The sequence below is a fragment of the Vombatus ursinus genome, unplaced genomic scaffold, assembly GCF_900497805.2.
Source record: "Vombatus ursinus unplaced genomic scaffold, bare-nosed wombat genome assembly UNPS02014848.1, whole genome shotgun sequence".
Lineage (NCBI taxonomy): Eukaryota > Metazoa > Chordata > Mammalia > Diprotodontia > Vombatidae > Vombatus > Vombatus ursinus.
The window spans coordinates 5,984,113-6,010,193 of record NW_020954626.1 but is presented as its reverse complement, the minus strand read 5'-3'; the positions used below and the strand labels follow the sequence as shown (position 1 = coordinate 6,010,193).

The following is a 26,081-nucleotide window of genomic DNA, read 5'->3' as shown; positions in this document are numbered from 1 at the left end:
TTTTTTTAGCCATGTTTGCTATTTGATTGACTGAGGGCTCCCTCTTGCTGATTGATGTTCACCAGTACAGATAGAATTATGGAGAGGGGAGGGAGTGATCATCCTTGGCAGTCACTCTGGGTCCTGCACTCTCATTCATCTATCGTATGCCATAGCTAGACTAGTAAGCAATGTGACTCAAGAAGACTGCCAGTTAGTCCTTAAAAAATTAAAAATTAAAAAATACAAAGACTGACATTTACAGGTACAATCAGTTATAAACTTAAATTACTGCTAGCCATGAAGTCAAAGTGAATGAGGCTCCCTCTCCTCTATTCCACTTAATCCTTTTAGACTCCATGGTTTGTGATCCTTTTGCCTCTTTCAATTCATCTGATTTCACCTTATAAAAACATAATGGAATAAAAAGGGTAGGACCTCAGAAGAAGAACACATGTCCATGTATACTTTAGGGACCAGAAGATTTGAATCTAGAAATGATCCATTTAGTTTAAAGTCCTCATTTTATAGATGAAAGAACTGTGATCCAAAGAGCTGAAGTGAGAATTGCTCAGTCACATGGGTCACAGACCCACAGTTGTAATCCTGGTCTTTGTACTTTGATTCCAGAGGACATTTTCCCTCTAGACTACCCATCCCCCACTAGAGATGATTCTGATGAAGGGTTCATTAAAAATGTTTCATTTTCTGTGTTTTAAAATAATTATATTATTGGTTTTTATCTATTTCATGTACACTATGAGATACAATATTACATTATACATTTTAAAGTAATACAAATTGTTGTGGCAAAATGTATCTATTTAAGTAGGAGTATGCTTATAATAGTAGGCAGCTAGGTGGCTCAGTGGATACAGTGCTGGGCCTGGAGTCAAGAAGACCTGAGTTCAAATCCAGTCTCAGATATTAGCTGTGTGACCCTGGGCAAGTAATTTAACTTCTTTTTGCCTTAATAACCACTTCAGTATCTTTGCCAAGAAAATCCCATGGACAGTCTGGTCCATGGAGTCACAAAGAGTCAGACATGACTGTATGATTGAACAATAATACTTACAGTATTTGCTTATAAAATTATTTTGGAATATTTTGAGTATTTTTGGCATAAATTTATTATTTGCAAAATCTGCTCCTTTATATAATGTAAAATGTTGTTGATTTAGGTTGAGTGGCTGTGTTTATCTCTGAGGAGGGGACATGTTTCTAAACAGGTGAATTGAATTCATTTCATTGTAAAATACTTCCAACTTTAATTTAACTAGATACTTAGAAATCCTTAGTTACAATGGCATATGCTTGCCTGATTACAAACATATCTTAAGAACTGGCAAAATTATTTTAAGCATAGTTTAAGTCACTGAAATTAGTTCTAACCTGCAAAAACGAGAACAGCAATAGAAAAATTATGACCATTTAATTATAATATAGTATCTGTAGATGATCTTTTTTTAACCTTTGTCAATAACATTAGATCACAGAATGTTAGACCTAGAATTAAAAATTACCTAGCCTAATCCTTTCATTTTGTAGGTGAAGAAAGTGAGACTTAGGGTCAAAATGATTTGCCCAAGGTCACATAACTGATGTCTGCCAGAGCTAAGATAGAGCATAGCTCTCCTGACTTCCAGTGTTTTCCATTATACCCAATTCCTGTTTAAGTCCACATGTATTAAGAGTGCCTTCTCCACTATTGTCACAAGAACTATGGATGGTAATAATAACAATGATAATAACAATAACAGCAATATCAATATTAATAACAATAATGACAAAAGCTAGTATGTATAAAATGCTTTAGGGTATGCAAAGCGCTTTACTTATGTTATCCTGTGAGGCATGTACTATTATTATCCTGATTTGATAGATGAAGGAACTGAGGTCAAGTGACTTGCCCAGGGTCACTGGGCAAACAGGATTTAAAGTCAGATTTTCCTGACTTCAAGTCCACTCTGTACACTGTCCCACCTAGCTACCTCTAATATTCAAAAATATTATATTACAATTTTGAGCCTTAAAAAAAAAGAAAATTTCACTGTACAGATTACTGGTAATAATAGCACATTTCCCCAGAATTATTATCTATTTGAAAGTTTATAACAGCAAAGAGATAGCAAATACATTCTTGCAAAAAAGTTTGAAATGTGCCCTTAGCTGACCAGTTACTTTAAGCGGTATGGCATATCCCAATCTACCTTGTGCTGAAGTTATTTGTGTAAATGTCTTTTTGTCTCTCCTGGATTAGTAATCCCATGAAGGCAGACACTGCATCTTAAATTTCTTTGTATCTGTCTCCCCTTTCCTCTTTGCCCATAGTACACTTTCAGTATTTATTGAATAACTGATATTAAGACCTGACTACATCTTTCCTCTTTATTTTGACTGACTATAAAGTAAAAAGTTTTTTTTTTTAATTTTAAGAAGTTTGACCTCTGTAAATTTATTTGGCATGAAAGACTGAGTTTAGTTTATGTACCTGTCCCTCTGGGGGAAATAAGAAAAAAAAGAGAGAAAAGGGGGGAGAAGAAGGAGACTGACTTGAAAAGAATAATTTCAGTAATAAAAAAAAATAGAAAATGCTGAGTCAACTCTGGTCTTCATAATACTTAAATCAGATTTCAACTGCATTCTGGGCAATGCATGGGAGTTTTAATACCTAAGGGCAGACAAACTGAGTGTGATCCAATTGCTTAAACCATGGAGCAGGGTTAGTTAGCTTCTAAATTTTCTAACCACTAAAGTAAAATCCATCAGATGTGGTCACATGTACCATGTTAGGGTGAGGTTATCAGCACCTCTCTGCACCATTTCTGTTCTTTTCCTAAAAGGGTTATGAGATGAATTCCTAAATAAAGGCTCTCACAAAGGCATAGATATTTTTGAACTGTTCATTGACAAAAAGCTTTTGTATTGAAGACATCTAATCCTCAGATTTGTTCTGAGGAAAGTGTTTTTTTGAGAGGAAAGATGTAATATCCTGAGCCATCGCTATAATGTGCTTTAGATTTTTTTTCCTTCCCCAGTATTAGTGAGAGGTTGCTGTAAGAAATCACAGCAAGGTTGGGAAGATTATTGTAACTTGGCATGGCACCAAATTTTAGAACCATCTTTGGATTCATGCTGAACATGTCCTGCCTTTGTGTTCACCACACTAGAAAATGGCCTATGAACCATGTTAAGGATATAGGATTCCATGGATTAAGACCAAAATCTTACCTTGGCCTCCTTTTCAGAGTGCCCTGGCCTATCTACTTCCTCTGGAATTTAGGCAGTCTCTTTCATTTGAAAGATGGCTTCACTCGGTTAATTGCCCTATTCCCACCTCTTAATAGTTCACATGTAAATAACACTTTCAAAGTTATCAGCCTTACATTACCTCATTTACATGGCCATTTGCTGGAAATCTTCCTCTTGGGTCATCTATCTAAAATTCCACCTTCTAGATAAAGCTGATGTTCTAGACATCACTCTCTAGTCTTAGAACTTGTATGTTACTCTCATAATACTCCCATACTCCTTGTATGGTTTAGTCTCCCAAACCAATAGTCTCAGGTCATAGATTTAGAACTGGAAAGTCATCTAATTCAACTGCTTCCTTTTACAGATAAGGAAAATGAGGCCTAGAAAGATTAAGTGATTTGCCCACGGTCATACAGGTAATAAATGGTATTTAACTTTTCATTCAATAAACATTTAATTCAATAAACATTAAACAATTATTGGCCTATTATAAGCAATATATTGTGTTAAGGAGAAATACAAAGATAAATAAGGCATGTCCTTACCATCAAAGAGCTTAAAATATAGCTTATTAAGTAAGACATCTACACAAATAAATATAACAAAAATTAGAATACAATAAATGTACATAAGGAGGACAAAATGCCATGAAGTCAGATGAGGGGGAAAAAACCATTATTTTCAGCTAGAACAATCAGGGAACTCTTCATGGAGCAAGTAGCATATGAACTGGACCTTGAAGGGTAGATTGGATGCCAATAAGTTCATTGGTCGGGTAGGGAGGAGGCAGGCATTCCAGGCATAGGAGAACTGCATGAGCAAAGGTGAGGAGGTAAGAAAGCATGAGGAGTGTTTAGGGGATAGCTAGCAATCTGCTTTGGAGGTAGTGCAGAGTACATGAGGGGGAGTTGTGCTTGATAAAGTTAAAAAGCTAAGTCTAAATCTACAGATCCTTGAATATCAGGCTAAGGAAGGAACAATGAAGAGCCTTTGTCTTTTTCTCCACTTACCAGAAGGTTTTTGAGTACTGGAGCAATATAACTGATATCCAGGAAGAACAATCTGGTGGTTGCACATTGCTGGGGAATGTTTTAGGAGGCTAATGAAGTTACCTAGGCCAGAGGTGGAGAAGGTCTGAACTAGAGTGTTGGCAGTAAGAAAGAGACAGATATGAGAGGTATTGAAGAATGAGAAAGAACAAAGCTTGACAATTGAGTGAATGCATGTGATAAAGGAGAAGGAGATGTGAAGGAGAAAGGAACTAACTAACTCAGATTAGATTGAGTCAAAGATGACAGAGAAAACATAATTCAATTGACAAAAAAATAGAGAAGTCAGGTGGAAAAGTGAATAAAAATGAAACTGACAAGTTCAGGTTTAGATATGTTGAAGATGTTCATGAGGCTTCCAGGTGGAGAAGTCCAGAAGGTTGCTGGAATATGGGCCTGGGGCCTGGGACAGTGGCAGAAAGGTAAAAATCACAGAAAGACTAAAATTACCAGGGGAGATGATGTAGGGAGAAATAAAAGCCAAGGCCAAAGCCTTGGGAGAATACTTGTGTTAAAGGTACGGATTCATGAAGCAGACACAGTAAAAGAGACAAAAGAGGATTGGTTAGAGAGGTTGGAGGACAAACCAATAGTTTGGTGTCACCAAAACCAAAGGAAAATAGTATTAAGGAAGATGCAGGAAAAAAAAGTGGTATAAACAGTTTGATCAATGCATTTCCCACATGTCAAGCTTTCAAATACTTGAAGCCAGAATTCATCTCTAATCCCTCCCCTCCATCCATCCGTATTTCCTTAGATGTAAGACATAAAAATGAACACAATACCCCAGATGGGGTGGGACAAGCACAAAATAAAGTGGGGTTATCACCTCCACTATCCTGGATATTAACCCTCTGTTACCTGAGCATAGAGTATTAACTTTTTTGGGATATCATGTTGCACTACTGATTCATATTGAGCTTGCAGACCAATAAAATCTCTAGGTTTTTTTGCAGAGGGGCTTCTATTTAGTAGCATGTCTTCCACTTTGTACCTCTAAAGTTGATTTTTTAAAAATCCAGAGTAGTTTGCATTTATTCCTATTAAGTTATATCTTATTAGATTCAACTCAATATTTTAATCTTCAAGAATTTTTGGGGGTGTGTGTGCTGATTCTGTCATTTAATGGATTAGCTAGCTCTCCTACATTTGTGTCTCCTAAAAATTTGATAGACATGATATCACTATCTTTATTAAAATCACTGAAAAATATATTAAATGGCATAGGGCCCTCACCTAAGGCTTTCAAGCATAGATGAGAATAGATAATGATTTATCTATTATATGCAAATAATAGTTTTGTATATATATATATTGCATATTTACTACAAATCATTATTGTCAGATATGCTATAGAGGTAATTCATTTTCAGATACAAGTTGGACTAGATAGTTACTGAGACCCTTTCATCATGCTATGAAATCATACCATTCTGTCTTTTCAGAATTTTATTCTTGAGAAATTTCTCTCTCCTGGGATTTTAGCCTCTGCCATTTAATCCTTTTCTTAATCCCTTGAAATCTGCTCTCCCAAATAATAAGAAGAATGTCAGATTATGTCTCTCCTCTATCACAAATTCATAGAATCATAGAATTAGAAGTTTTGTGCTGGAAAGGATCTTAGAGGCCAGAGTTCAACTCTGTCCTTTTTTCACGGATCAGGAAACGGAAGGAACAGAGAAGACATGCAGTGAACAAATGTCTGAGGCAGGATTTGAGCCCATCTTTCCAAGTCCGGGGCATTATTTACCAAACCATACTCTCAAAGTTTCCCTCATTTCTACTTTAATAACTGATTCCTCCTAGCTGATGAGATCTAGAATCATCACCATATGGCTTCTTCCACTTTTTGAAGGATTAAATCATCACTAAGGAAAGTCAAGAAAATCTTAGGTACTTTGCTTTTGGAGGAGAATTCCATCAGATTTGTGGATAATTGAAGTCCTCTATCACTAATATATTATGGCACCATATACAAGGCTTGTGATCTGTTTCACAAACTCTTGATCTATTTCCCTTCTGTCCTGGTAGTCTGTGCCAGACTGTGATATCAATATTGCTTTAATTTCAGCCTTGATTGATCTATTCACCCAAATGTTTCCCACTGTAGTTTCCTCCTCTCCAATACCTACATTTCCTCATATTAGCATCTCATTTTAATACACAAGTATCCTTTGCCCTACATCTTTTCCCCCTTCTTCCAGCTTTTTACTTAATCTTTTCTCTATGAATAAGTTAAGCCATAACATATGTTCTGTGTTCTTGGCTCCCATTCCATACCAAGTATCACTGATATCCTGTAGGTTTTTCTCCTTTTGCTGAGTCATTTTTTTAGTGGTGTCTAACTCTTTGTGACCCAATTTGGGGTTTTCTTGGCAAAGATACTGGAGTGGTTTGCCATTTCCTTCTGCAGTTCATTTTACAAGTGAGGGAACTGAGGCAAATAGGGTTAAGTGATTTTCCTTGTCAGTCACACAGCTAGTAAGTATCTGAGGCTAGATTTGAACTCAGGAAGATGACTCTTCCTGACTCCAGACCTGGTACTCTATGCAGTATGCCATCTAGTCCCCCACTGATACCTATCTTAGGTTAAATTTATCTCCTTGTATTATGCTCTTTAAACAATCAATCAATCAATCAACAGATATTGATTAAGGTACCTACTATGAGTCAGGAACTGAGCTAATCACTGGCTACTCTGGCTTTTTACCGATTCTTTATTCTTTTGTGTATAGCTATCAGAAACAATGGCTTTTACTGTTGACTCCTTTCTTATATTTCATTTTCTAAAGATTACTCTGCATTTCTTCTGTTATTCTCTTTCCTACATCATATGTGATCTCTAACCTGGTAGACATGTAGAGGCATCATCTTTTTTGCAGTGTAAAGCCTTTTTTATTAGATTTGCATGACTCCAGGCAAATACTCATTTTTTTGGTCAATCCTTGTTACCTATGCTCTAGCTCATGCCAAGAGCTCATCATTCCTAAATTCAATCCCACAAGCATTCATTAAGTATTCTGTAGATCCTAGACACTCTGCTGCATATCAGGGATTCAAAGATGAGCAAAATAGTTCCTACCTTCAAGTAGCTTTCAGTTTACTAGAAAAATAGACCATGAACACAAATGTATGCATGATAATTTGAGGATGGAGAGAACATTAACTGTGGGTAACAAGAAATGAAGTAATAAGTCGTGTTTTGAAGGAAGATGACAGAAGAGATGAAGGGAGAGTGAAAAGGTAGGCAGGTGGTGCTTCAGAAAGAAGGAAGGAAACAAGCATTTATTAAGCTCCTACAATGTGCCAGACCCTGTGTTAAGTCCTTTATACATATTATCTCAGTTGATCCTCATAAGAACCATGGGAGGTTAGGTACCATTCTTATTCTCATTTTACAATTGAAGAAATTGAGGCAAACAGAGGTTAAGTGACACAGCCAATGTTTCTGAGACCAGATTTGAACTCAGATCTTCTTCACACCTGATCCAGGATTGTACCCACTGTACTCTTAACTGCACAACCCACAGAGTGCTGGACTTGGAGTTAGAACAATCTGAATTTGAACCCTGCCTTCCCTGTGTGACCATTGACAAGTCACTTAGCCTCCATTTCCTTATCTGTAAAATGGTGTGATTTGAAAGGTATTAATTTTCAGTATTACCTACCTCACAAGGCTGTTGTAAGGATCAGATGAACTGAGTCTGTAAAGCACTTTGCAAACCTTAACACCCTATGTATATGTTAGCTATTATTATAATATTATTATTCTAGGCAAGAAGAACAGCATACAAATTTTGGGAAACAGATGTCTGTCTAATTTTGCTAGAATTGATCAAAGACGAATAATGCGAGATAAGGATGAAAAATAACGTGAAACCAAATAGCGCAGAGCCTGGATTAAATCCCAGTTGGAAAAGTATGTTGTTTTCTTATTTTTCAAAATTCTACAGGCAATAGAGTCACTGAAGGCTTTTGAGCAGAGTACCACCTCATAAATGAGATCTAACCCTTTTCTCCATTGTTAGCACTTATTATGTCTTGAAATTGTATTGTATTTTGTTACACTTGTTGGTGACAGTTAGCTGATGCAGCAGATAGAGTGCCGGGCCTGGATTCAGGAAGATATGAGTTAATTTCTGGCTTGTGATACTAGTAGTATGACCTTGGATAAGTCACTTAATCTCTCTTTGCCTCAGTTTCCTGAACTGTAAAATAAGGATAATAATAACTGCAGGGTTGTTGTGAGGATCAAATAAAATAATATTTGTAAAGTGCTTAGCACCATCCCTGGCACATAGTAGGAGCCTAATAAATGTTTGTTTCTTTCCCTTTCTCATATCTCCCCTTATAGCTCCTCAGCAGAAAGTCTGCTTTAGGGAAGGGACTATTTCATTCTTTTCTTCATTTTTAGAGATTTATCCCCAATTCCTAACCTTGACCTACATGCTATTATTTGCCCCTATAGTGTTTTAAACCTATGCCTTTGTGTTTCATAGATATGAGTCCATATCAATATATTCTATCTTAAAATATAAGGTACAACAATTTAGAAGAATTTTAAAGCTGAAAGGGACATTAGAGATGCTCTCTACCTAGAAGAATCCTGTTGAGATGTTATTCTAATTGCCTTAAGGAAAAATGTCTAAGAATTTCATATAGCCAAGTAATCATCATTTTAGATAGCAGTTTGTGGCATTTCTTTTCTTCCTTTGTAATTTACATGAGCTGCTGTCCTAGAGGCATCCGTTATGTAAATTCATGTTCCTGACTTTATGGTCTGAGAAACCTAAAAGCATCAATATTCGCAGCTTCCATACTGATTAAGGATAATGCACAGGAATCAAAATTCCAAGAAAGTTGTCATTTTTAGCTCTAAACCTACTCATTGACTTCAAGATAAGTAACTCAGTCTAGACAAGCAAAGAAAAGAAAGATTGACTTATCTCTTTCAACAGACTTAGGAAAGTACTTGAGGCTAGCAAAATTTTGACTTTTGAAATAGACTTTTTCTGTGGGAATTAAATGAGGAAGACTTGTTAATCTTGTCAGCATATTTTTTGCAAAATTTTTATATTTTATTATTTTATATTGTTAATATTACCTTTTTATATATTTTGGCTTTTACTTCATAAAAAGTATTCCTTAATTTTGCAGCACTGAAAACAACAACAACTTTTTAAAAAAATTTATAACAGGGTTTGGACTTAATTATCACAGACTCTTGGAGCTAGTGAGAAACGAAAATCAATTCATGGATTTTTCTCTTTTTAGTGGTGAGGAAACTTAGGAAACCAAGTAAGGCCATGATTTTTTCAATAACATACAGAGTACCAAAGTTAGGACTGACACCCAGGTCTTTTGACTCCCAATTCAATTCAGTGGACTTTTATCAAGTGCTTACTGCATGCAAGGCATTGTGGCACCAGAAAAACAAAGACAAAAAGAAAACAACGTTTGCTCTAAAGGGACATACATCACAGTGCTGCCATTTTCCATTGGGCTGCCCTGCTTCTTTTTATTAACATATGGTGTTGAAAAGTTCAATTGCATCATGTTAAAAGTAATATTTCTTAATCTTGATGTGTTTAATTAATGTAGAATTTAGGGCATTTTTCAACAAAGGTCACTTTTTGTGCTTATTTGTGGAAAAATGACATGATGGTGCTTTTCATTTTATTATCGAGAATAGAATTTGATTCTGATTACTATACTGAGTGAAGATACTAATGAAGTATATAAAAAATATGTATGTATTTAAAAATTTTCTAAGGATGGAAAGAAATGTTTTCTGTAATGCAGACAATTAATGTTTCCATAATTGCTACTATTTATTCTGCAAAATTTTGTTCCTGTCTTATATTTTCTATGGGCTCATTGCTAGCTGTTCTCGCATTCGTACAGTTGCTAGTTTGTTCACATCAACTTAATAAAGAAAAATGGGCTGCAAAGCTTTATATTCTTACAGGGGGCAATTTCACATAAGAATTGAGATGGTGCTCCTCAAAAATAAGAAAGAAATGCATTTTCTTATAAAATATTTATCTGAAAGATTTTCTTTTTATGATGCTAACCAGTGTAGACAGGGATTGTGCCCAGTTAAAAAAATGAACCAGAGTTCAAAAAAGGAAATAGTGAAAAAAATATTACAGGGGTATGCCTTGGTAAAAATGTTTTAAGGCTTGCTAAATGAATGAACAAAAATGGAAATATCTATGAAAAAACGAGCAACACAAACTCTAGTTTAGGTGTCCCTAGAAATATTTGAGGAAATAAATACAACTGTATTTTGAATGACTTATAGGGGTTTAATGAGTAGATTTTATGAAGTCTTTCCATAGTCAACAAATATGTGTGTGTACACATACATATATACATATTTCATTGTTTATTGGTATTCCCAAATCTAATACTAAATGGATATATATATATATATGTACTCTTCTCTCCTCTTTACATATATATATATTAATAAATTTAGTACTAAATTATATTTAACATTAGAGTTTAGTATTAAAATTGGGAATACTAATACAAAAGTGAAATCATCACTCATTTCAAGAAACCTGCATTCATCTGAGGTCTACTCTAGCCTAGATAGTACGAGGAAAGTCAGGGAGTTAGTCAGTAGACATTTATTAAGCAACTACTATGTGTCAGGCACTGTGATAAGCACTACAGATGCAAAAGACAGTCCCTATCCTTGAGAAGCTCACAATCTAATAATGTAATGGGGCTGGTAAACCTTTAAACTTACATAAATTTTAGCCATCCTCATGATGATTCTCTGTGGTAGCGTATTACTCAACATACCAATACTATGCAGGCAGTAATAACTAATAGGAGGGACTAAAAGAGATGACGCTTAACAGGAAGTTAGATTAGTTATTAAGAAGGTTAGATCATTAAAGAACACTTGCTTCTGGGACTTAGAAGCCTATGAAAACTTAAGCTTCACCAGTTATAATGGGTCAGAAAAAAAGAACACAACTATACTCTGTGTGTGTGTGTGTATGATTGTGAGTGAGACAGAAAGACACTTCACATTTCTATTCTTGTAGAATCTCATTATAACCTCACATTCTAGTAATATTTTAGGGAGTATAGTGTAGTCCCCATGTTTGTAGCTCTTCTGTAATCAGTTTACTGCGTATGTGTTAATTCTATAGATGAAAATGAGTATTATCAATGTCTTCTGACAAGATCAGTGCTTTTTCCCCCAAGTTCTCAGTCAAGTTCTGGAGCTTCTTCAGAGTCTAACTATACCATCATAAACTTTGAAAAGAGGCAATTCTGTTACCTTTTATTTAAGAAAAACACTTATTCAATTCATCTGTAACTCTACCACTTTGTGGAAACAATGAGACTAATTTTTCTCCTGGTAAATGAAGTCTGCTCCCTTCTTCCCCTTGCCAGGTTCCTGCTGACTAAGAATCTCCAGTAGGGTTTCACTGGTTAAAAAAAAAAAGTGATAAGAAGATGAGGTATGCAGGGGGAACAGGGAAGGATATCTCCCCATGTTGATGGCTAAAACACGTAAAAACACTTTGCAAATCTTAAAGCCCATAAGTGCTATTATTATCACTGCAGCAACCCCTTCAAACAATTAGAGAATCCCTAACAAAGTATTCTTTTATATGGGCTGCCCACCAAGAAAGAATGGTTATGGGTTAGCTGTGTTAGAGAAGTAAGATTTCGTTAGTTTCTGATTTCTTTATACTTTGAGAAGGTATAATCAGAATGATTAGAGTGGGAAATAAGTAATATAATGAAAAGGAACATCATTCATAGCTAGAAAGAACCTTAAAGATTATCTAAAAGAGAAGAAAACAAGCATTTATTAAGCACCTACTATATACCAGGCACTGATTTAAAAGCATAATTTCATTTGATCTTCACAACAACCTGGGAGGTAGATGGTGTTATTATTCTCATCTTATAGTTGAGAAAACTGAGGCAGACAGAGGTTAAGTGACTTGCCAAGGATCATACACCTAGTAAGTGTCTGAGGCCACATTTGAACTCAGGTCTTCCAGACTCCAGGTCTAGCACTCTATCTATTGAACCAGTTAGCAGCACCTATCTAATTCCCTCATTTTTAGATGAAAGAAAAGAGATGTCAAGTGACTTGTTCAAGGTCACATAGGTTCTAAGTCACAGAAGTAAAATTTGAACTCAGTGTCTCTGACTCCCATATTCTTTCCACTACACCATGCTCCTTTTGTGTGGGTATTGTAGTTCCCAGCAGGAATGAACTAGGTAAAATAGAACCTCTGCTTCCTTTCCTATCTCCTGAGGGTTTCCTTAATGTATGAACTTTCCTCATTAGGGACAGAAAGAAACCAATTGAAAAAATGAGTCTGAGTGATTTGTGTAGATTGTGTCGGGAAATGAAGTTAAAGAACATCACCTTCCTGGGTGAACCCTTCCATGTGATGGGGATTAGAACAAAAACAGACAAAAAAAAACTCTTGACCTTTTCATTACTATTCTCCTTTAATGAGATTACTAGCTAGGTTTAACTCAAGGAGATTATAGTGGCTAGTTTCTAATTACATCTATTCAATCACCTTAATGGATTCCCTCCCTCCTCTCCCACTTTTAGTCCCTCCAGCTCCTATCCCAGGGTCCTACTCACAGTGGACATTTAATAAATAATTATTGTGCCCCTATTTGGGATTTCTTGGCAAAGATCCTGGAGTGGTTTGCCATTTCCTTTTCTAGCTCATTTTACACTTGAAGAAACTGAGGCAAACAGAGTTAAGTGACTTTCCCAGGGTTGCACAACTAGTAAATGTTTGAGGCCAGATTTGAACTCAGGAAGAGGAGTCTTTCTGATTTCAGTCTTGGAATTCTATCTATTGTGCCACCTAGCTGCCCTAATAAATGATTATAAAATTGAATAATTCCGAGTTCCTACTAGGTTACATCTTGAGGTAAAGTTTAGTGGGTAGACACAAATAGGTACTAATCTACATTTTTTTTGGCTAGGAAATAGGGTGAAGTGACTTGTCCAGGGTCACACAGCTAGTAAGTGTCAAGTGTCTGAGGCTGGATTTGAACTCAGGTCCTCCTGACTCCAAGGCTGGAACTCTATCCACTGCACCACCTAGTTGCCCCCGATCTACTTTGTAAGGGGGAATATCCACAGAGAAGAGATCTCAGAGACATTGGATTTTAGGTGTGCCACTGTAACAGGAGAGGGTGGAAGGAGGCAGGCTAGGAAGAGTAGGAGCTCTGGACACTAGTTATTCTTTATAACTGCTCTGTGGTGCCAAAACAGGTGAAAAATCAAAACTTTCAGTCAAATAATAATATCATAGAGATAAACATAAAATTTTTAAGCAGAATTCAGTGAAATGATACTTAGGATTTGGCAAGTGGGTTAACAGTATCATCAGATCATAGATATGGAGCTGGAAGGGACCTCATGGGCCTCTTTGTCCAATCCCTTCATTTCACAGATGAGGAAAACCATGAAGTATCTTTCCTTTTGAGGTATCTGGCATCAGAAGATATTTTTAGCCTACTGTTCTTTGAGTTACACTAAGTCTGAGAGTGCTGACCATGGGGCATTCTATAGGCTTTGGGGGTCAGGTCAAGGCCAGGACCACTGGGCATTCTGAGCTCTTCTTTCAACTTTAGATGAAAGGTTATTATTACTTAGGAAAAAAAGCAAGCAGACTTCTCCCACAGAGGAGAGCAGCTTCAACAAATTATTTTTAGAGTAAAAAAAAAAAGAAAGCAAAATGTGACAGATAAAACTGATGGTTATTTTATTATGAGTCAACAACATATTCTATATTAATTTAGCTTTTATATGTTGAATCATATAATATTCATGTTAAGAAAAATGAAATGAGTAAGCAATATTGCATACTGAAAATTGAACTGAAAAACTGCCTGTCAGCTTCCTGTCACTGCTAAAATGACCCCATACATTTAGCAATATGCAAAATAGGAATAATAAAAGCCAGAATGATTTTTTTAAACACAACCCTTGAGATTTGAAAAGTGTTTGCCAATCATCCTCCCTTCCCCCATTTTTGGCGCATGAACATTTTAAGGGTCAGTGAAAATTTTTTAGTTTCAAATAAGTGCTGTGTTAGTTTAAAATTTGTAGTTTAAAGTTTGTACATTACAGAATGTTTAAAGACCAGTAGTGTGTAAACCTGAAGTGGTCCTTAAAATGCCATTGATGAGAAAGTCATAGTGTAGACAGGTAAAATGGTAAGCCTTGCAAATAAGCTAGTTCTTGAGAGGAGAAATAGTTTAGTCCAGGGGAGGGGAACCTGTGGGCCTTGAGGCACCTTTTGTTCTTTGAAGTTTGGATTCTGTCAAAGGGCTGCACTTGAGGACATAGAGGACCACATGTGGCCTTGACACCTCAGGTACCCCACCCCTGGTTTAGTCAATGGTGAGCTAGACTTGGGAATCAGGAAGAGTTGGCATCATATCCTGCCTCAGGTACTTACTAGCTATATGATCACAGATAACCACTTAAGTTCTCTACATATCAGTCTCCTCATCTGTAAAAACAAACATAATAATAGCATGTATATGATAGAGTGATGCTAGAATTAATAGAAAGTATGTTAAAGAATTTTCAAACACTAAAATATTTTATTAACATGTTTCATTATTTAATATTTTATATTTATATCATATTATTTATAATATCAATCAAACATAATATTTAAAAATACTGTTTAATGTTTCATCATTTATGTTTTATTAACATAAAAGAGACCTGGTTTAAAAAAACAATACTTGCAAAGATCTTTGGGTTTTATTAATTAATTTTCAGAGGGTGCAAATTAGAGTCAAAAAAATAAAGAACATAAATCTGTGTTACACGAGCTTGTTTGTTTTTTTACTAGACTTTTGATTTCCTGGGGAATTCCTAAAAGGAAATGCTCTACCAATGCAAATGAGCACCTGCTTGGCACCTTCTAGCCTGAAAAGAACAAACAGGTTAAGTAACAGAGAATGTGAGATGTGTTATAGGGTTATTCACTTGTAAATATACTACATGTAGGTACCCTTTGATAGGGATAAAAGAAAAAAAAAAGTAGAATGACTATCACTGAAGATTCACAAGGGGGAAAAATAATCACAATCTGTTCTGAATGGTTTTCCTCTAAACATACCCCTTCCCTATTACTACAGAGGCAACATCATCCTACCAGTCTCCCAGGCTCTCAACCAAGTAGTCATCTTTGACTCCTCACCATCTTTCATCCCTCCCCTGCATATTTGATCTGTTTTGCTAAGACACCTTACTTCTGTCTTCTGACATTATCACCACTATGGCCTTCTTTCCACTTGAACTATTGCAGTAGCCTGCTGGGGGCTCTCCCTGCCTCAAGTCTCTCCACACTTCAATCCATCCTCCATTCAGCCACCAAAGTGATTTCCTAAAGCACAGGTTGGACCATGTCACCTCCTTACTCATGGCTCTCTATCACCTTAAGGATCAAATACAAAATCCTCTGTTTGGTATTCAAAGACCTTCATGACTTAGCCCATTCCTACCTTTCCAGTCTTCTTACATCTTACACTCTACTACATGTCCTTTGATCCAGTGATACTGGCCTTCTTGTTGTTTCATGAACAAGACAATGCATTTCTCAGCTCCAAGTATTTTCTCAGACTCTCCCCCATGACTTGAAGGCTTTCCTTTATCAAATCTGTCCACTGACTGCCCCAACTTCCTTTAAATCTCAACTAATCCTCCATCTTATACAGGAAGCCTTTCCAAACCCTTCTTAATTCTAGTGCCTTCCTTCTGTTACTTATTTCCTATTTATATAGCTTGTTTGTATACATTCATTGTCTTGCTATATCCCCTATTAGATTGTGAGCTCAGTGATGGAAATGCTTTTCTTTTGCCTCCTTTTGTAACCCCAGGGTTTAGCTCAGTGCCTGGCACATAACAGGTGCTTAACAAATCTTTATTGATTGACTTCAGGTTCATCCTGGTACTATGAGCCTCTGTTTCTATATGGTAGCATTACCATAATATATATGTGTAGTCACACAACCTACAAAGAGGGGCTGTTAAAGGATCTGATTGCCTACCATAGTGCTGAGAGTGTGCATTACTAAGAACTGTCCCGGCATCCTCTCTTCCAGTTGAAAATGAACAGAGAAAGTGAATAATCCTGATTTTTATACTAGTGGATAGTGGCTAAAAGGAACATCAAGGACATTCTTGATGGGGAAAGGAAAGAGGAAATTACACAAAAATGAACAACTTGTAGGATGTAAGGTATGTGCAAAAATTGGGAAGTGGAGGCACTATTATATAGCAGAAAGAACACCAACTCTGGATCTGAGAGAGTTCAGATCTTACTTGACATTACCTATGCCAATGTAGAGGCAGTAAGGTGGGGCAGTGAATAGAGTGTCAGGCCTGTGGTGAGGAAGACAAGTCTTCCTGAGTTCAAATCTGGCCTCAGACACTTACTAGCTACGTGATCCTGGGAAAGTCACATCACCCTGTTTGCCTAAATTTCCTCATTTGTAAAATAAACTGCAGAAGGTAATGGCAAACTCTTCAGTATCTTTGCCAAGAAAACCTCAAAGGGATCAAAAAGAGTCATACACAACTGAAAAACAACTGGACAACAACATGCCACCATAGTTAAGTCATTTAACTTCTCTGGTCCCTGAAATTTTCATCTGGGATTGAACTAGCTCTAAGATCACCAGGCTGAGAATGCTGTGAACTCATATGAAAGAGTCTAAGGTGTCTTTTTTTTAATTAAAAAATCATTTTTAGTGTTGTGGTTACTTTATATACAGGGCTGGCATTTTCTCAGGATTATAGATAACTGGGTGTCCTATAATTTAGAGGGTGATTATTCAAATGTATTATTGTGAGAAATAAAAAAACACATATTTGAATGAAGAAATAGAAGTTTTATGGCTTTATTATTTCTGCATACACAACACATTCATAATTTTCATAAATCAGCTATTAAAATACTTCTTAAGGAACTTTGTAAATAACACATCACAACTTACTGAAAATAAATTTCATTTTTGAAGAATTTTTTTCTTTTATAGTAAAGATTAATTTATAGACCAAGTAGATTGAATCTAATTTTTTTTTCCTGAATAGTGGCAACACATTTGGTGAATTAAGAGAAACAAAATTAGTTGGTTTTTTTTGTTTGTTTGCTATTATTATCACTGTTTTTGTTGCTCAATCATTTCAGTCATGGCTGACTCTCTGTGACCCCTTTTGAGGTTTTCTTGGAAATGACCCTGGAATGGGTTTGCTATTTCCTTCTTCAGCTTATTTTACAAATGAGGAAACTGAGACGAACAGGGTTAAGTGACTTGTCCAGGGTCACAAAGCCAGTAAGTGTCTGGGGCTAGTTTTGAACTCAAGAAGATGAGTCTTCTTGACTCTAAGCCTGGCATTCTATCCACTGCACCACCTACCTGACACCCCCCAAAAAATTAAGATGATGTAATGGGGTCTGAGAGTTGAGGTTACAATGCACGCTCCAAGATTATAAGACACCAAGAGAAGAGAAAGGTCACCATGGAACTGAAGAACTAGAGGCATGAGTTCCCTTGGCTATATGTGTTTCTACATGTGTGCTTCACATTCAGTTTATATCTACTCCTCTCCCAGACACTTGTATATATTGAGGTAGAGTAGCTCTCAAATTAAAGAGGAGAGGAAGAAGGGAGGTGGGTGGGATTGTTTTATAATGTCAATTTTGTACATGCTTTTTTGCGGGGCTAATGGTGTCTGCTGGTAGACTATTAAAGATAAATACATTGGTGGGGGCTTATGAGCTACAGCTTTGAGAATTAGGGCCCAAGTCGTACCCTGGAAGCTGGGATTCTTGAACCCTCTCTCCCCAGAGATATAAAAGGAAAACCTATGCATATGGAGCTGTGGCAGCACAAAACAGCTGTTACATATACAATTATGGGCCTTAGATATACTTTACAGCTTTGGCATACAGTCATAAGAACATAAAACATTAAATAGGTTTCACTAGATGATGGTCAAATTTGTCAAAACCTGTTGTTAAATTGTAATATATAAATGATGAGAATAATAATTTATACAAGCTACTGTCTTTCTTTCTGGGGGGGGGGACTGAAACATTGCCATTCAATCTTCTTCAAATCTAAGGAAGGCTGTGTAAAAAAATTGATGAGTAAAACATTTATTTATGCACATACTAAATTCCTCCTTAAGTACATTGTGAGGAGTTAAGTTAGAAGATTGGTGGACTTAGTTAAAAAGAATGGCCTATATTAATACAGTAGCAACGAGGATATAAAGAAAAAGTCACCCCATTTATGCTGTTAGCTAGCAAGAAACAGAGCTGAATTTTCACTATCCATTTTGAAAAATGTAGAGCCATTTTTCAATCAAAAGAACACAGTAACAAACTGATCCTGAAGTTGGCCTCACTTTCCTACTTGTATCTTCAGCACCTAGGACAGTGCCTGGCAGATAATAGGTACTTACAAATGTTTTCTGATTGACTGAAGTTTTTCTAATAATATGTGTGGTGGATTTCTGGACGTGTTCTAGACAGGCTAGCATTAAAATGTGAAGGGCATTAATATGGCTCCTTCCTACTTTTCCAGGCCTATTATATATTGTTCACCTTCAGGCACTCTCTGTTCTAACTCACTGTCCTACTTGCTTCTCCCATTGCTCCTGGGACTTCATCTTATGTCTCTCACTCTTTACATGAGCCTAGAATGCATTCCTTCCTCATTTCAGCCTCTTGGGAGCCTTAGCTGCTTTCAAAGTTTACAGTAGTGCCTCTACCCTATTGCAAACTTTTCCTGATCCTTCCATCACTTGGTGCCCTTTCTCCACAAATCTAATTGAATCACCTGTGTAAATATTGTATCTCTCCCAAGAGAGTGCAAGCTCCTTGAGGATAGGTGCTGCTTGATTTTCATTTTGTCTTAAACATTTGGTGGGGAGAGGGAAACAGAGTTGCCTAGTATAATGAAAGTTAAGTGACTTGTCCAGGATCACGCTGTAAGTGTCAGAAGTATCTGACTTGAACCTGTTACTCCAAAACCAACTCTGCACTGATCATGTTATTATTACCTCTCATCTGTATACAGTAGGTACTCAACTCAATGCTTGTTGGGTGGGATTGTATGTGTGTGAACAGTATTGTAGAGTTCTGTTTGGGGATGCAGCCAGAGCACAGATGTATAGCTGTGGCCACTGAATATACATTCTCATAGCTTCCCATTAAGCAGAGCTCACTTACTGCCTGAGAGTGATTTGTTGTGAAGGGATTCAGAAAGGATTCTTTCCCTCTGTGCTATGGGTGGCCCAATGATTTGTAGAGTCATAAGGAAAGAATCAGAGAAGGTATGATCATCATCACTACCATCCTTGATTATCATTAATATCACTGACATTTATGAATTATTTTTTAAGTTTAGAAAACCAAGCCTCACAATAATGCTGTGTGGGTAGTGCTGCAGGTATTAGCCCCATTTTACAGATGAGGAAACAGGCTCAATGGTTTGACTGAGGCAGGATTTAAATTCAGATCTTGCCTGATTCCATGTCTAGCATTCTGTTCAGTCCAGTAGTTACTTGGAAATTATTTCAATTTTTAAGGCACATACAAATGTTAAAAGTATCTTTCTCATCATTGAGAAATGAGTTTTTTGGGGTAGGTTTTTTTTTAATTAAAACACTTCATAGGCAATCTTCTACACAGACTTTTCTTCTGGGCCAAGGGGGGTTGCATGAAACTGTTGATGAATAGAGAAGTGTTATATGATGGCTTTATCTCATTTTAGACTCTGAGCCAATTTTCCCTTCAGCAAATAAATAATTTGCATAAGGTACTCAACTCCTAACTTGAAAAAAAAAAAAAGGAAATATTCCCATATGGTCCTCTTCCTATTTTAGCTGAAAGATGCAAACAATTAAAGGAATAAAACCTTCCTGTTTTGCTTCTAAGATAGGGTTGGAATCTTCACTTTACCTAGGGTAAATAGTGAAGGGGAATTTCTAAAGTTTTTTTTTTTTTAAATTGGATCCTTTGTCTTCTCTACTACTGTCCTCTATTCCATCCTACATATTACTGCCAGATTACCATCCAGAAAGCATTACTTATTTATGGACCTTCCCAGCTCTAAAACTTGCAGCAGGCCTTCACCACCCGTATAATAAAGTCTAGTATATGAGGACCTCCATAGTCTGGCTGTATACAACACATTATTCCAACCTTATTTACCATTACTGCCCTATATGAACCATCTGATCTAGCCAAATTGATAACTCCCATCTATTCTCCCACCCCCCCCCAAAACCCTCACACTATCTGTACATTCTAGCTTAAACTCATATTTTCTCCCCTTGCATGTTATTTCTGCTCTTTCATTTCCACTCATTTTGACATCAATCCCAGGCTTAGGTCCTATTCCTTTGTAAAAACCCTTGGGAGTTCATTTAACACTCAGTGATTCCTCTTTCCTTTAAACTTCTAAAGTATTTATTATAATTTGGCATGCATTATCTACTGCATTGTATTATTATTTATTTCTGAATATTTCCCATGTTCCTAAATTGTCAACTACTTGAGGTCCAAGACCGTGATTTATACATCATTGCAATCCCAGAGCCTGTAGGTTACAATGATGGACATTCCATATTGATTGCTATTGATGATGATGTGTCAGGGATGATACTTGGGGTTGGGGAACATGAGAAGTAGTAGATCAAGAGCTCTTCCTCTCTCTTCTCCTATCTGCAGACCTCCTCTCCCTCCCCCAGTATTCCAAACAAATGAAAGGAACTTCAGCAAGAATTTAGACAAAATATATTTAAAATAAAATATGTTTAAAAAATAATCTCATAAAAATAAGATCTCCAGGAACCTTAGCCCTATAGAAGTCCTTTCAGAATTTTTTTTTAAAGAAAAATATATCAAGTAAGTGAAAAAAATTGTTATTCAAGTAACGAAGATAGATTATGGCTACTGAACTACAGAAAGAACCATTTCTAAACTGTTACAAATTGCATTTAATTATGGGGAAGAGCTGCAGGAACCACATGGCTTAAGCTATAGGAAGTTAGAGAAAAGGGGCAAAATAGGTAGAAGAAGCAATAGTACCATCAGGTGGTGCTAGGTACACATAATCTAGATGATATGACATGAGGTATACATAATCTGGTTAATTGACAAAAATGTACTTTTATACCCTCTTATATTCTTCTCCTGCCAACCTAGGCTATTTGCTATTTTGTGTCACCTTCCTTCTTTTCCTCCATTGATACACCCCTTGACACTCATTTCTTATTTTTTTTTATCTTTATTTATTTATTTATTTTTTGCTAAGCAATAGGTTTAAATGACTTGCCCTGGGTCACACAGCTAGTAAGTGTTATGTGTCTGAGGCTGAATTTGAACTCAGGTCCTCCTGAATCCAGGTGCTCTATCCACTATGCCACCTAGCTGCCCCTTGACACTCATTTCTACTGTATGTCATCTATATAAATATAGGAGTGTTGGAAAATGAGGGTGAAAGAAGATGAAGACACATAGTATAATGTGGTCTGACTTTGTAATTCTTAAGTATGACCCTGTCTATGGGTCATTACTATCTAAAGGAGTCAGAAAAGTGAAAATAAACAAAGCACGAATGGTTTTCTACACAGTTAGCTTGCCTTTTTCCACTGTGTTTTATATTCTTATCTGCTAGGTGGGAGGCAGTGAGAGAGTTAAAAGGTTAAAAAAACATTTTTAAGTGGGGAAGAAGGGGCAGGAAGGTTGGGTTAAAATTGACAACTAAAAACACTTTTAGAGTTCAAGGTTTTATTTTTCTTTTGTTCCAATTAAATTCTATGGGGGAAATGTGTGAGCAAAGTACACTCAGATTTGAGTAAATCCATTCTGTTTTGCTAAAAGCTTCACTCTCTTGACATGACCTCATATCTTTATCTGTTTTTTATCTCAGGGAAGAAAGAAATGGAGGGGAAGAAGAAAAACAATAACAGTAGAAAGAGAGATATAGGAAGAGAGAAGGCGAAGGATAAATGGAAGACTAATGTAAATGTGTGGGGGTAAGGGGAGAAGTGTGAGAAATTGAAGATAATTAGCATTGTGTCTCTAACAAATAAAGAAGTGGAACATGTACCAATCAATACATTAAATTGCTTTTAGAGGATGCTTTTTAGGGAGAGGGTTCTCAAATTGTATATCAGCAGAGGATATAGGGATGAGAAAGGTACAAGGAGAGGATGAAACATAAACTTTGTTTACTTCATCATTTTGTGGTAAGAAATTTATCCTTTTTAGTTTGGCAGAAGTACACTAACTATTAACAGTTAAATTTGGAACAGATGTAACCAAAGAATTCTGTTGAAGTGAGTGCATTATTTTGGGTTAGTAAGTAGTCTCCTATATTAAATAGCTTTCCACTCCATAAAAGCTAGCACATTGGAAGGAATACTGGCTTTAGAATCAGAAGACCTGAGTTCAAATTTGGGTTTTGGTACTTATTCACTGTGTAACCCTAGCCAAGTCACTTAACTTCTCTGTTCTTCAGTGTCTTGATCTATAAAATAAGGAAGATAATACTGGCATTAACTACCTTACATGGGTGTCATGAGGAAGGTGCTTTGTAAATCTTGAGTTCCATATTAATATTTATTACCTGCCTCACAAAGTGGTTACTAGGGTAAAATGAAATAACATATGCAAAAAGCTTTATAAATTCTAACTCTAAATGCAAAGAATCATTAGAACCATAAAATAATAGAGTTGAAAGAGACTTTAAAAGTCATCTAGTTTAATGCCTATATTTTCCAAGTGAGGCAATTGAAGACCAGAGGTTAAATGACTTGTTCAATGGATCACGGGCCAATCGTCAATATATCTTAGAGAGAATGTAAGTTCCTTGAGGGCAGAGAGGGACTACCTTATTTTGTTTTGTATCCCCAGTGACTAGTACAATGCCTGATTCATGGTAGGTATTTAAGAAATGATTTTTAATTGATTAAAGTAATGAGTGCTAGAGCCAGGAATAAAACTCAGGTATCCTGATAATGGGGCAGCTAGGTGGTATCTTGAATAGAGCATTGGGCTTGGAATCAGGAAGACATATTTTCCTGAGTTCAAATCCAGCCTCAGACATTTGCTAGCTGTGTGACCCTGGGCAAGTCACTTAACCCTGTTTGCCTCAGCTTCCTCATTTGTAAAAATGATTTGGAGAAGGAAATCACAAACCACTCTAGTGTCTTTACCAAGAAAAATGCCAAGTGGGTCATGAAAAATTGGTCATGACTGAAATGACTAAATGACAACAACAAAATCCTGATACTGTTCTACCACTTATTACTCTACACCCCATGACTTTTGTTAAGTATAGGTTTAATGAATTAAGGATTTCTCCCTTCCCCACATCATCATGGGTAATACATGGCTCTGCAGAATGTTATTTATACTGAAACTGAACCCTAAGGTTAACAAATAAACAGTAGCTCTGAGGAGGAAAGATGACATTTAAAATATAGCTTAAAACTTTAAAGATCTGTGGCCCTAAAAATTCATGAAGGAGAAGATAGGATTTCCCACAAGAAATCAGTAATTTCTCCAAGACATCCCAAAATAATGAAGATATTTAAATCCTGCATATAAAACTGATCACTACAATGAAAAGAGAAATCTTACAGTTATGATCTTCAAGTGCTTGTGAATATCTAATTCAGCAGGAAAATTCTAAGATGAGATCTATATTCTCAAAGCTTGCAAAATGTTAACACTTTGGGGAATGGAGCCTTATTTTATCCAAATTGAACAGACAGTGGAAGGGAAATGTAGTTCATAAAAAGTCCATTTGTAAAGTTTTGCCCCATGACATGCAGAAATCAATGTTTCTCATCTCTTTGATTCTAATTATCAAATGCAGTGTTAAAATGAACCAAATGCCCAGCACTTAGCCAGATATTTCATGGAGGCAGGGGAAAAGATATTGAGATGGGAATAAACATAAGTGCCACTTGTGATTAGAAACAATATCCCATAAGAAGAGATGAGATCCTTGAAGAAGAGTTTTATAGCATCTTTAATTTATGAAAGATTAGCTGCCGGTATTAGAGTTTAAATTCAGTTTTCAAACATTTCATGTATTCGTTATTGCAACAAATGATTTAATTTTGTTTTTGAGTGATGGCCACATAGCTGAGGCCCCTGCCTGGTAGTCAATGTAGAGGGAACAGAGCCACTTCCCCCATGGCTCTTTCTCTGTGCACAAGCTCTTCCAACCCCCAGATGAACATTAGCCTTCCCATTTTTAAGCTGGGGAGGGTGATGCTGGTGGCAGGAAGGGGAAGGTATGCAGCTAGTTTTAAATGATCTGCCTGAGCTACGTGAGCAAACAACAGTAAGTAGGGAGTGCAATGGTTTTTTACTTTAGAAAAAAAAATGGTTAAGATGCTTACTATCACAAACCTCATAAGAGAATCTTTCTCCTTCTTTCTTCTGCTCAGGGCATTGCAAGTCAAAAGTATTGGACAAAGACATGACAAATTACAGACAAAGCACAAAGCACATTTTGGACAGCGAATTTCAGATGTAAACAAATCACATTGGAACATTAAAAACACACACACACAACCACCATAAATTAGAATCCAATAACAACATTAATATCAAGCTGGCACTGCAGAGTACAACATTAAACATCTATAATAGGAGAAAACTTTACAGATCATTAGCATATGAGTTTATGTATGTGTGTATATATACATACATACACCAGAAAGCTATAAGTCTCTCCACAAGACCCCCACCCTGCTCCTGCTCTGCCCCTGGAACTAAATTGATTTTCTATGATATGACTTTTATACGTAATACTGAAATACATTTGTTTAAAAATAAGCCCCCCCATAATTACTAGCATTTCAGTTTCTTATCATTTTTTTGCCTGATGAACTAACTGAACACTTACTTGATCATGATACTTTCCTTTGTAAAGACCTATGTTGCTAATGATCTCTAAATAGAGTACAGCAGGGGTGGGGATGGGATGGATTACCGACCTCTTTCCCTCCCATGGATTCAAACATTTTTTCCAGCTGGACTCGCAACTGTTGGATGTTGTTCATCAAAATACAGGGCTGCAAAGAAGAAAAAAGGGAGGAAGAAACCATTTGTAAAGTACATTAAATTAGTGAATTTAGTAAATATAGGCAAATTACCATTCAGTACTCAGCAAATTCAGCAAAATGAACAGATTGCTTTCTAATCAATCATCTCTCTCGTGAATGTCTTTTCACAGTAAGTCTTAAGATAAAGATTGTAAGAGAAACAACATAATGCATAGATATGTTTGGAGAATGAGAAATAGTATCCTTGGATATCTTTAGAACAAGAGAAACTTGCTACTAAGACTTCTTCTGTTTGTTGCATTAGAATATTCCTTGCCTAGGGGGCAGCTAGGTGGTGCAGTGGATAGAGCACAGGCCCTGGAGTCAGGAGTACCTGAGTTCAAACTTGGTCTCAGACCAGACACTTGACACCTACTAGCTGTGTGACCCTGGGCAAGTCACTTAACCCCAATTGCCTTGCCCCCCCCAAAAAAATAAAGAAGAGAATATTCCTTACCTAGACATTAATTAACCAATAACATTCTGTTTAGAGCAGGACAGATGTAAGAGAAATAAGTGAAATCCACAATCACTTATGAAGTGTCTAGTATGAGTGAGATACTGCTTAGCACTGGGATTCTCTGCCCTGAAGGAGCTCACAGACTAATGGAGGAGACAATATGCAA

General features: G+C 36.4%; 1 protein-coding gene across 2 annotated transcripts in view; it reads right to left on the bottom strand.

Annotated features, from left to right (window-relative positions):
- Positions 1–26,081, bottom strand: part of UNC13C (unc-13 homolog C) — a 669,423-nt gene that overhangs the window by 93,604 nt on the left and 549,738 nt on the right. For both annotated transcript variants that reach the window (XM_027840843.1, XM_027840842.1), the window contains one exon: positions 25,348–25,425. In XM_027840843.1, coding sequence (XP_027696644.1) covers positions 25,348–25,425 — 78 coding nt within the window. The remainder of the gene's footprint in view (positions 1–25,347; positions 25,426–26,081) is intronic.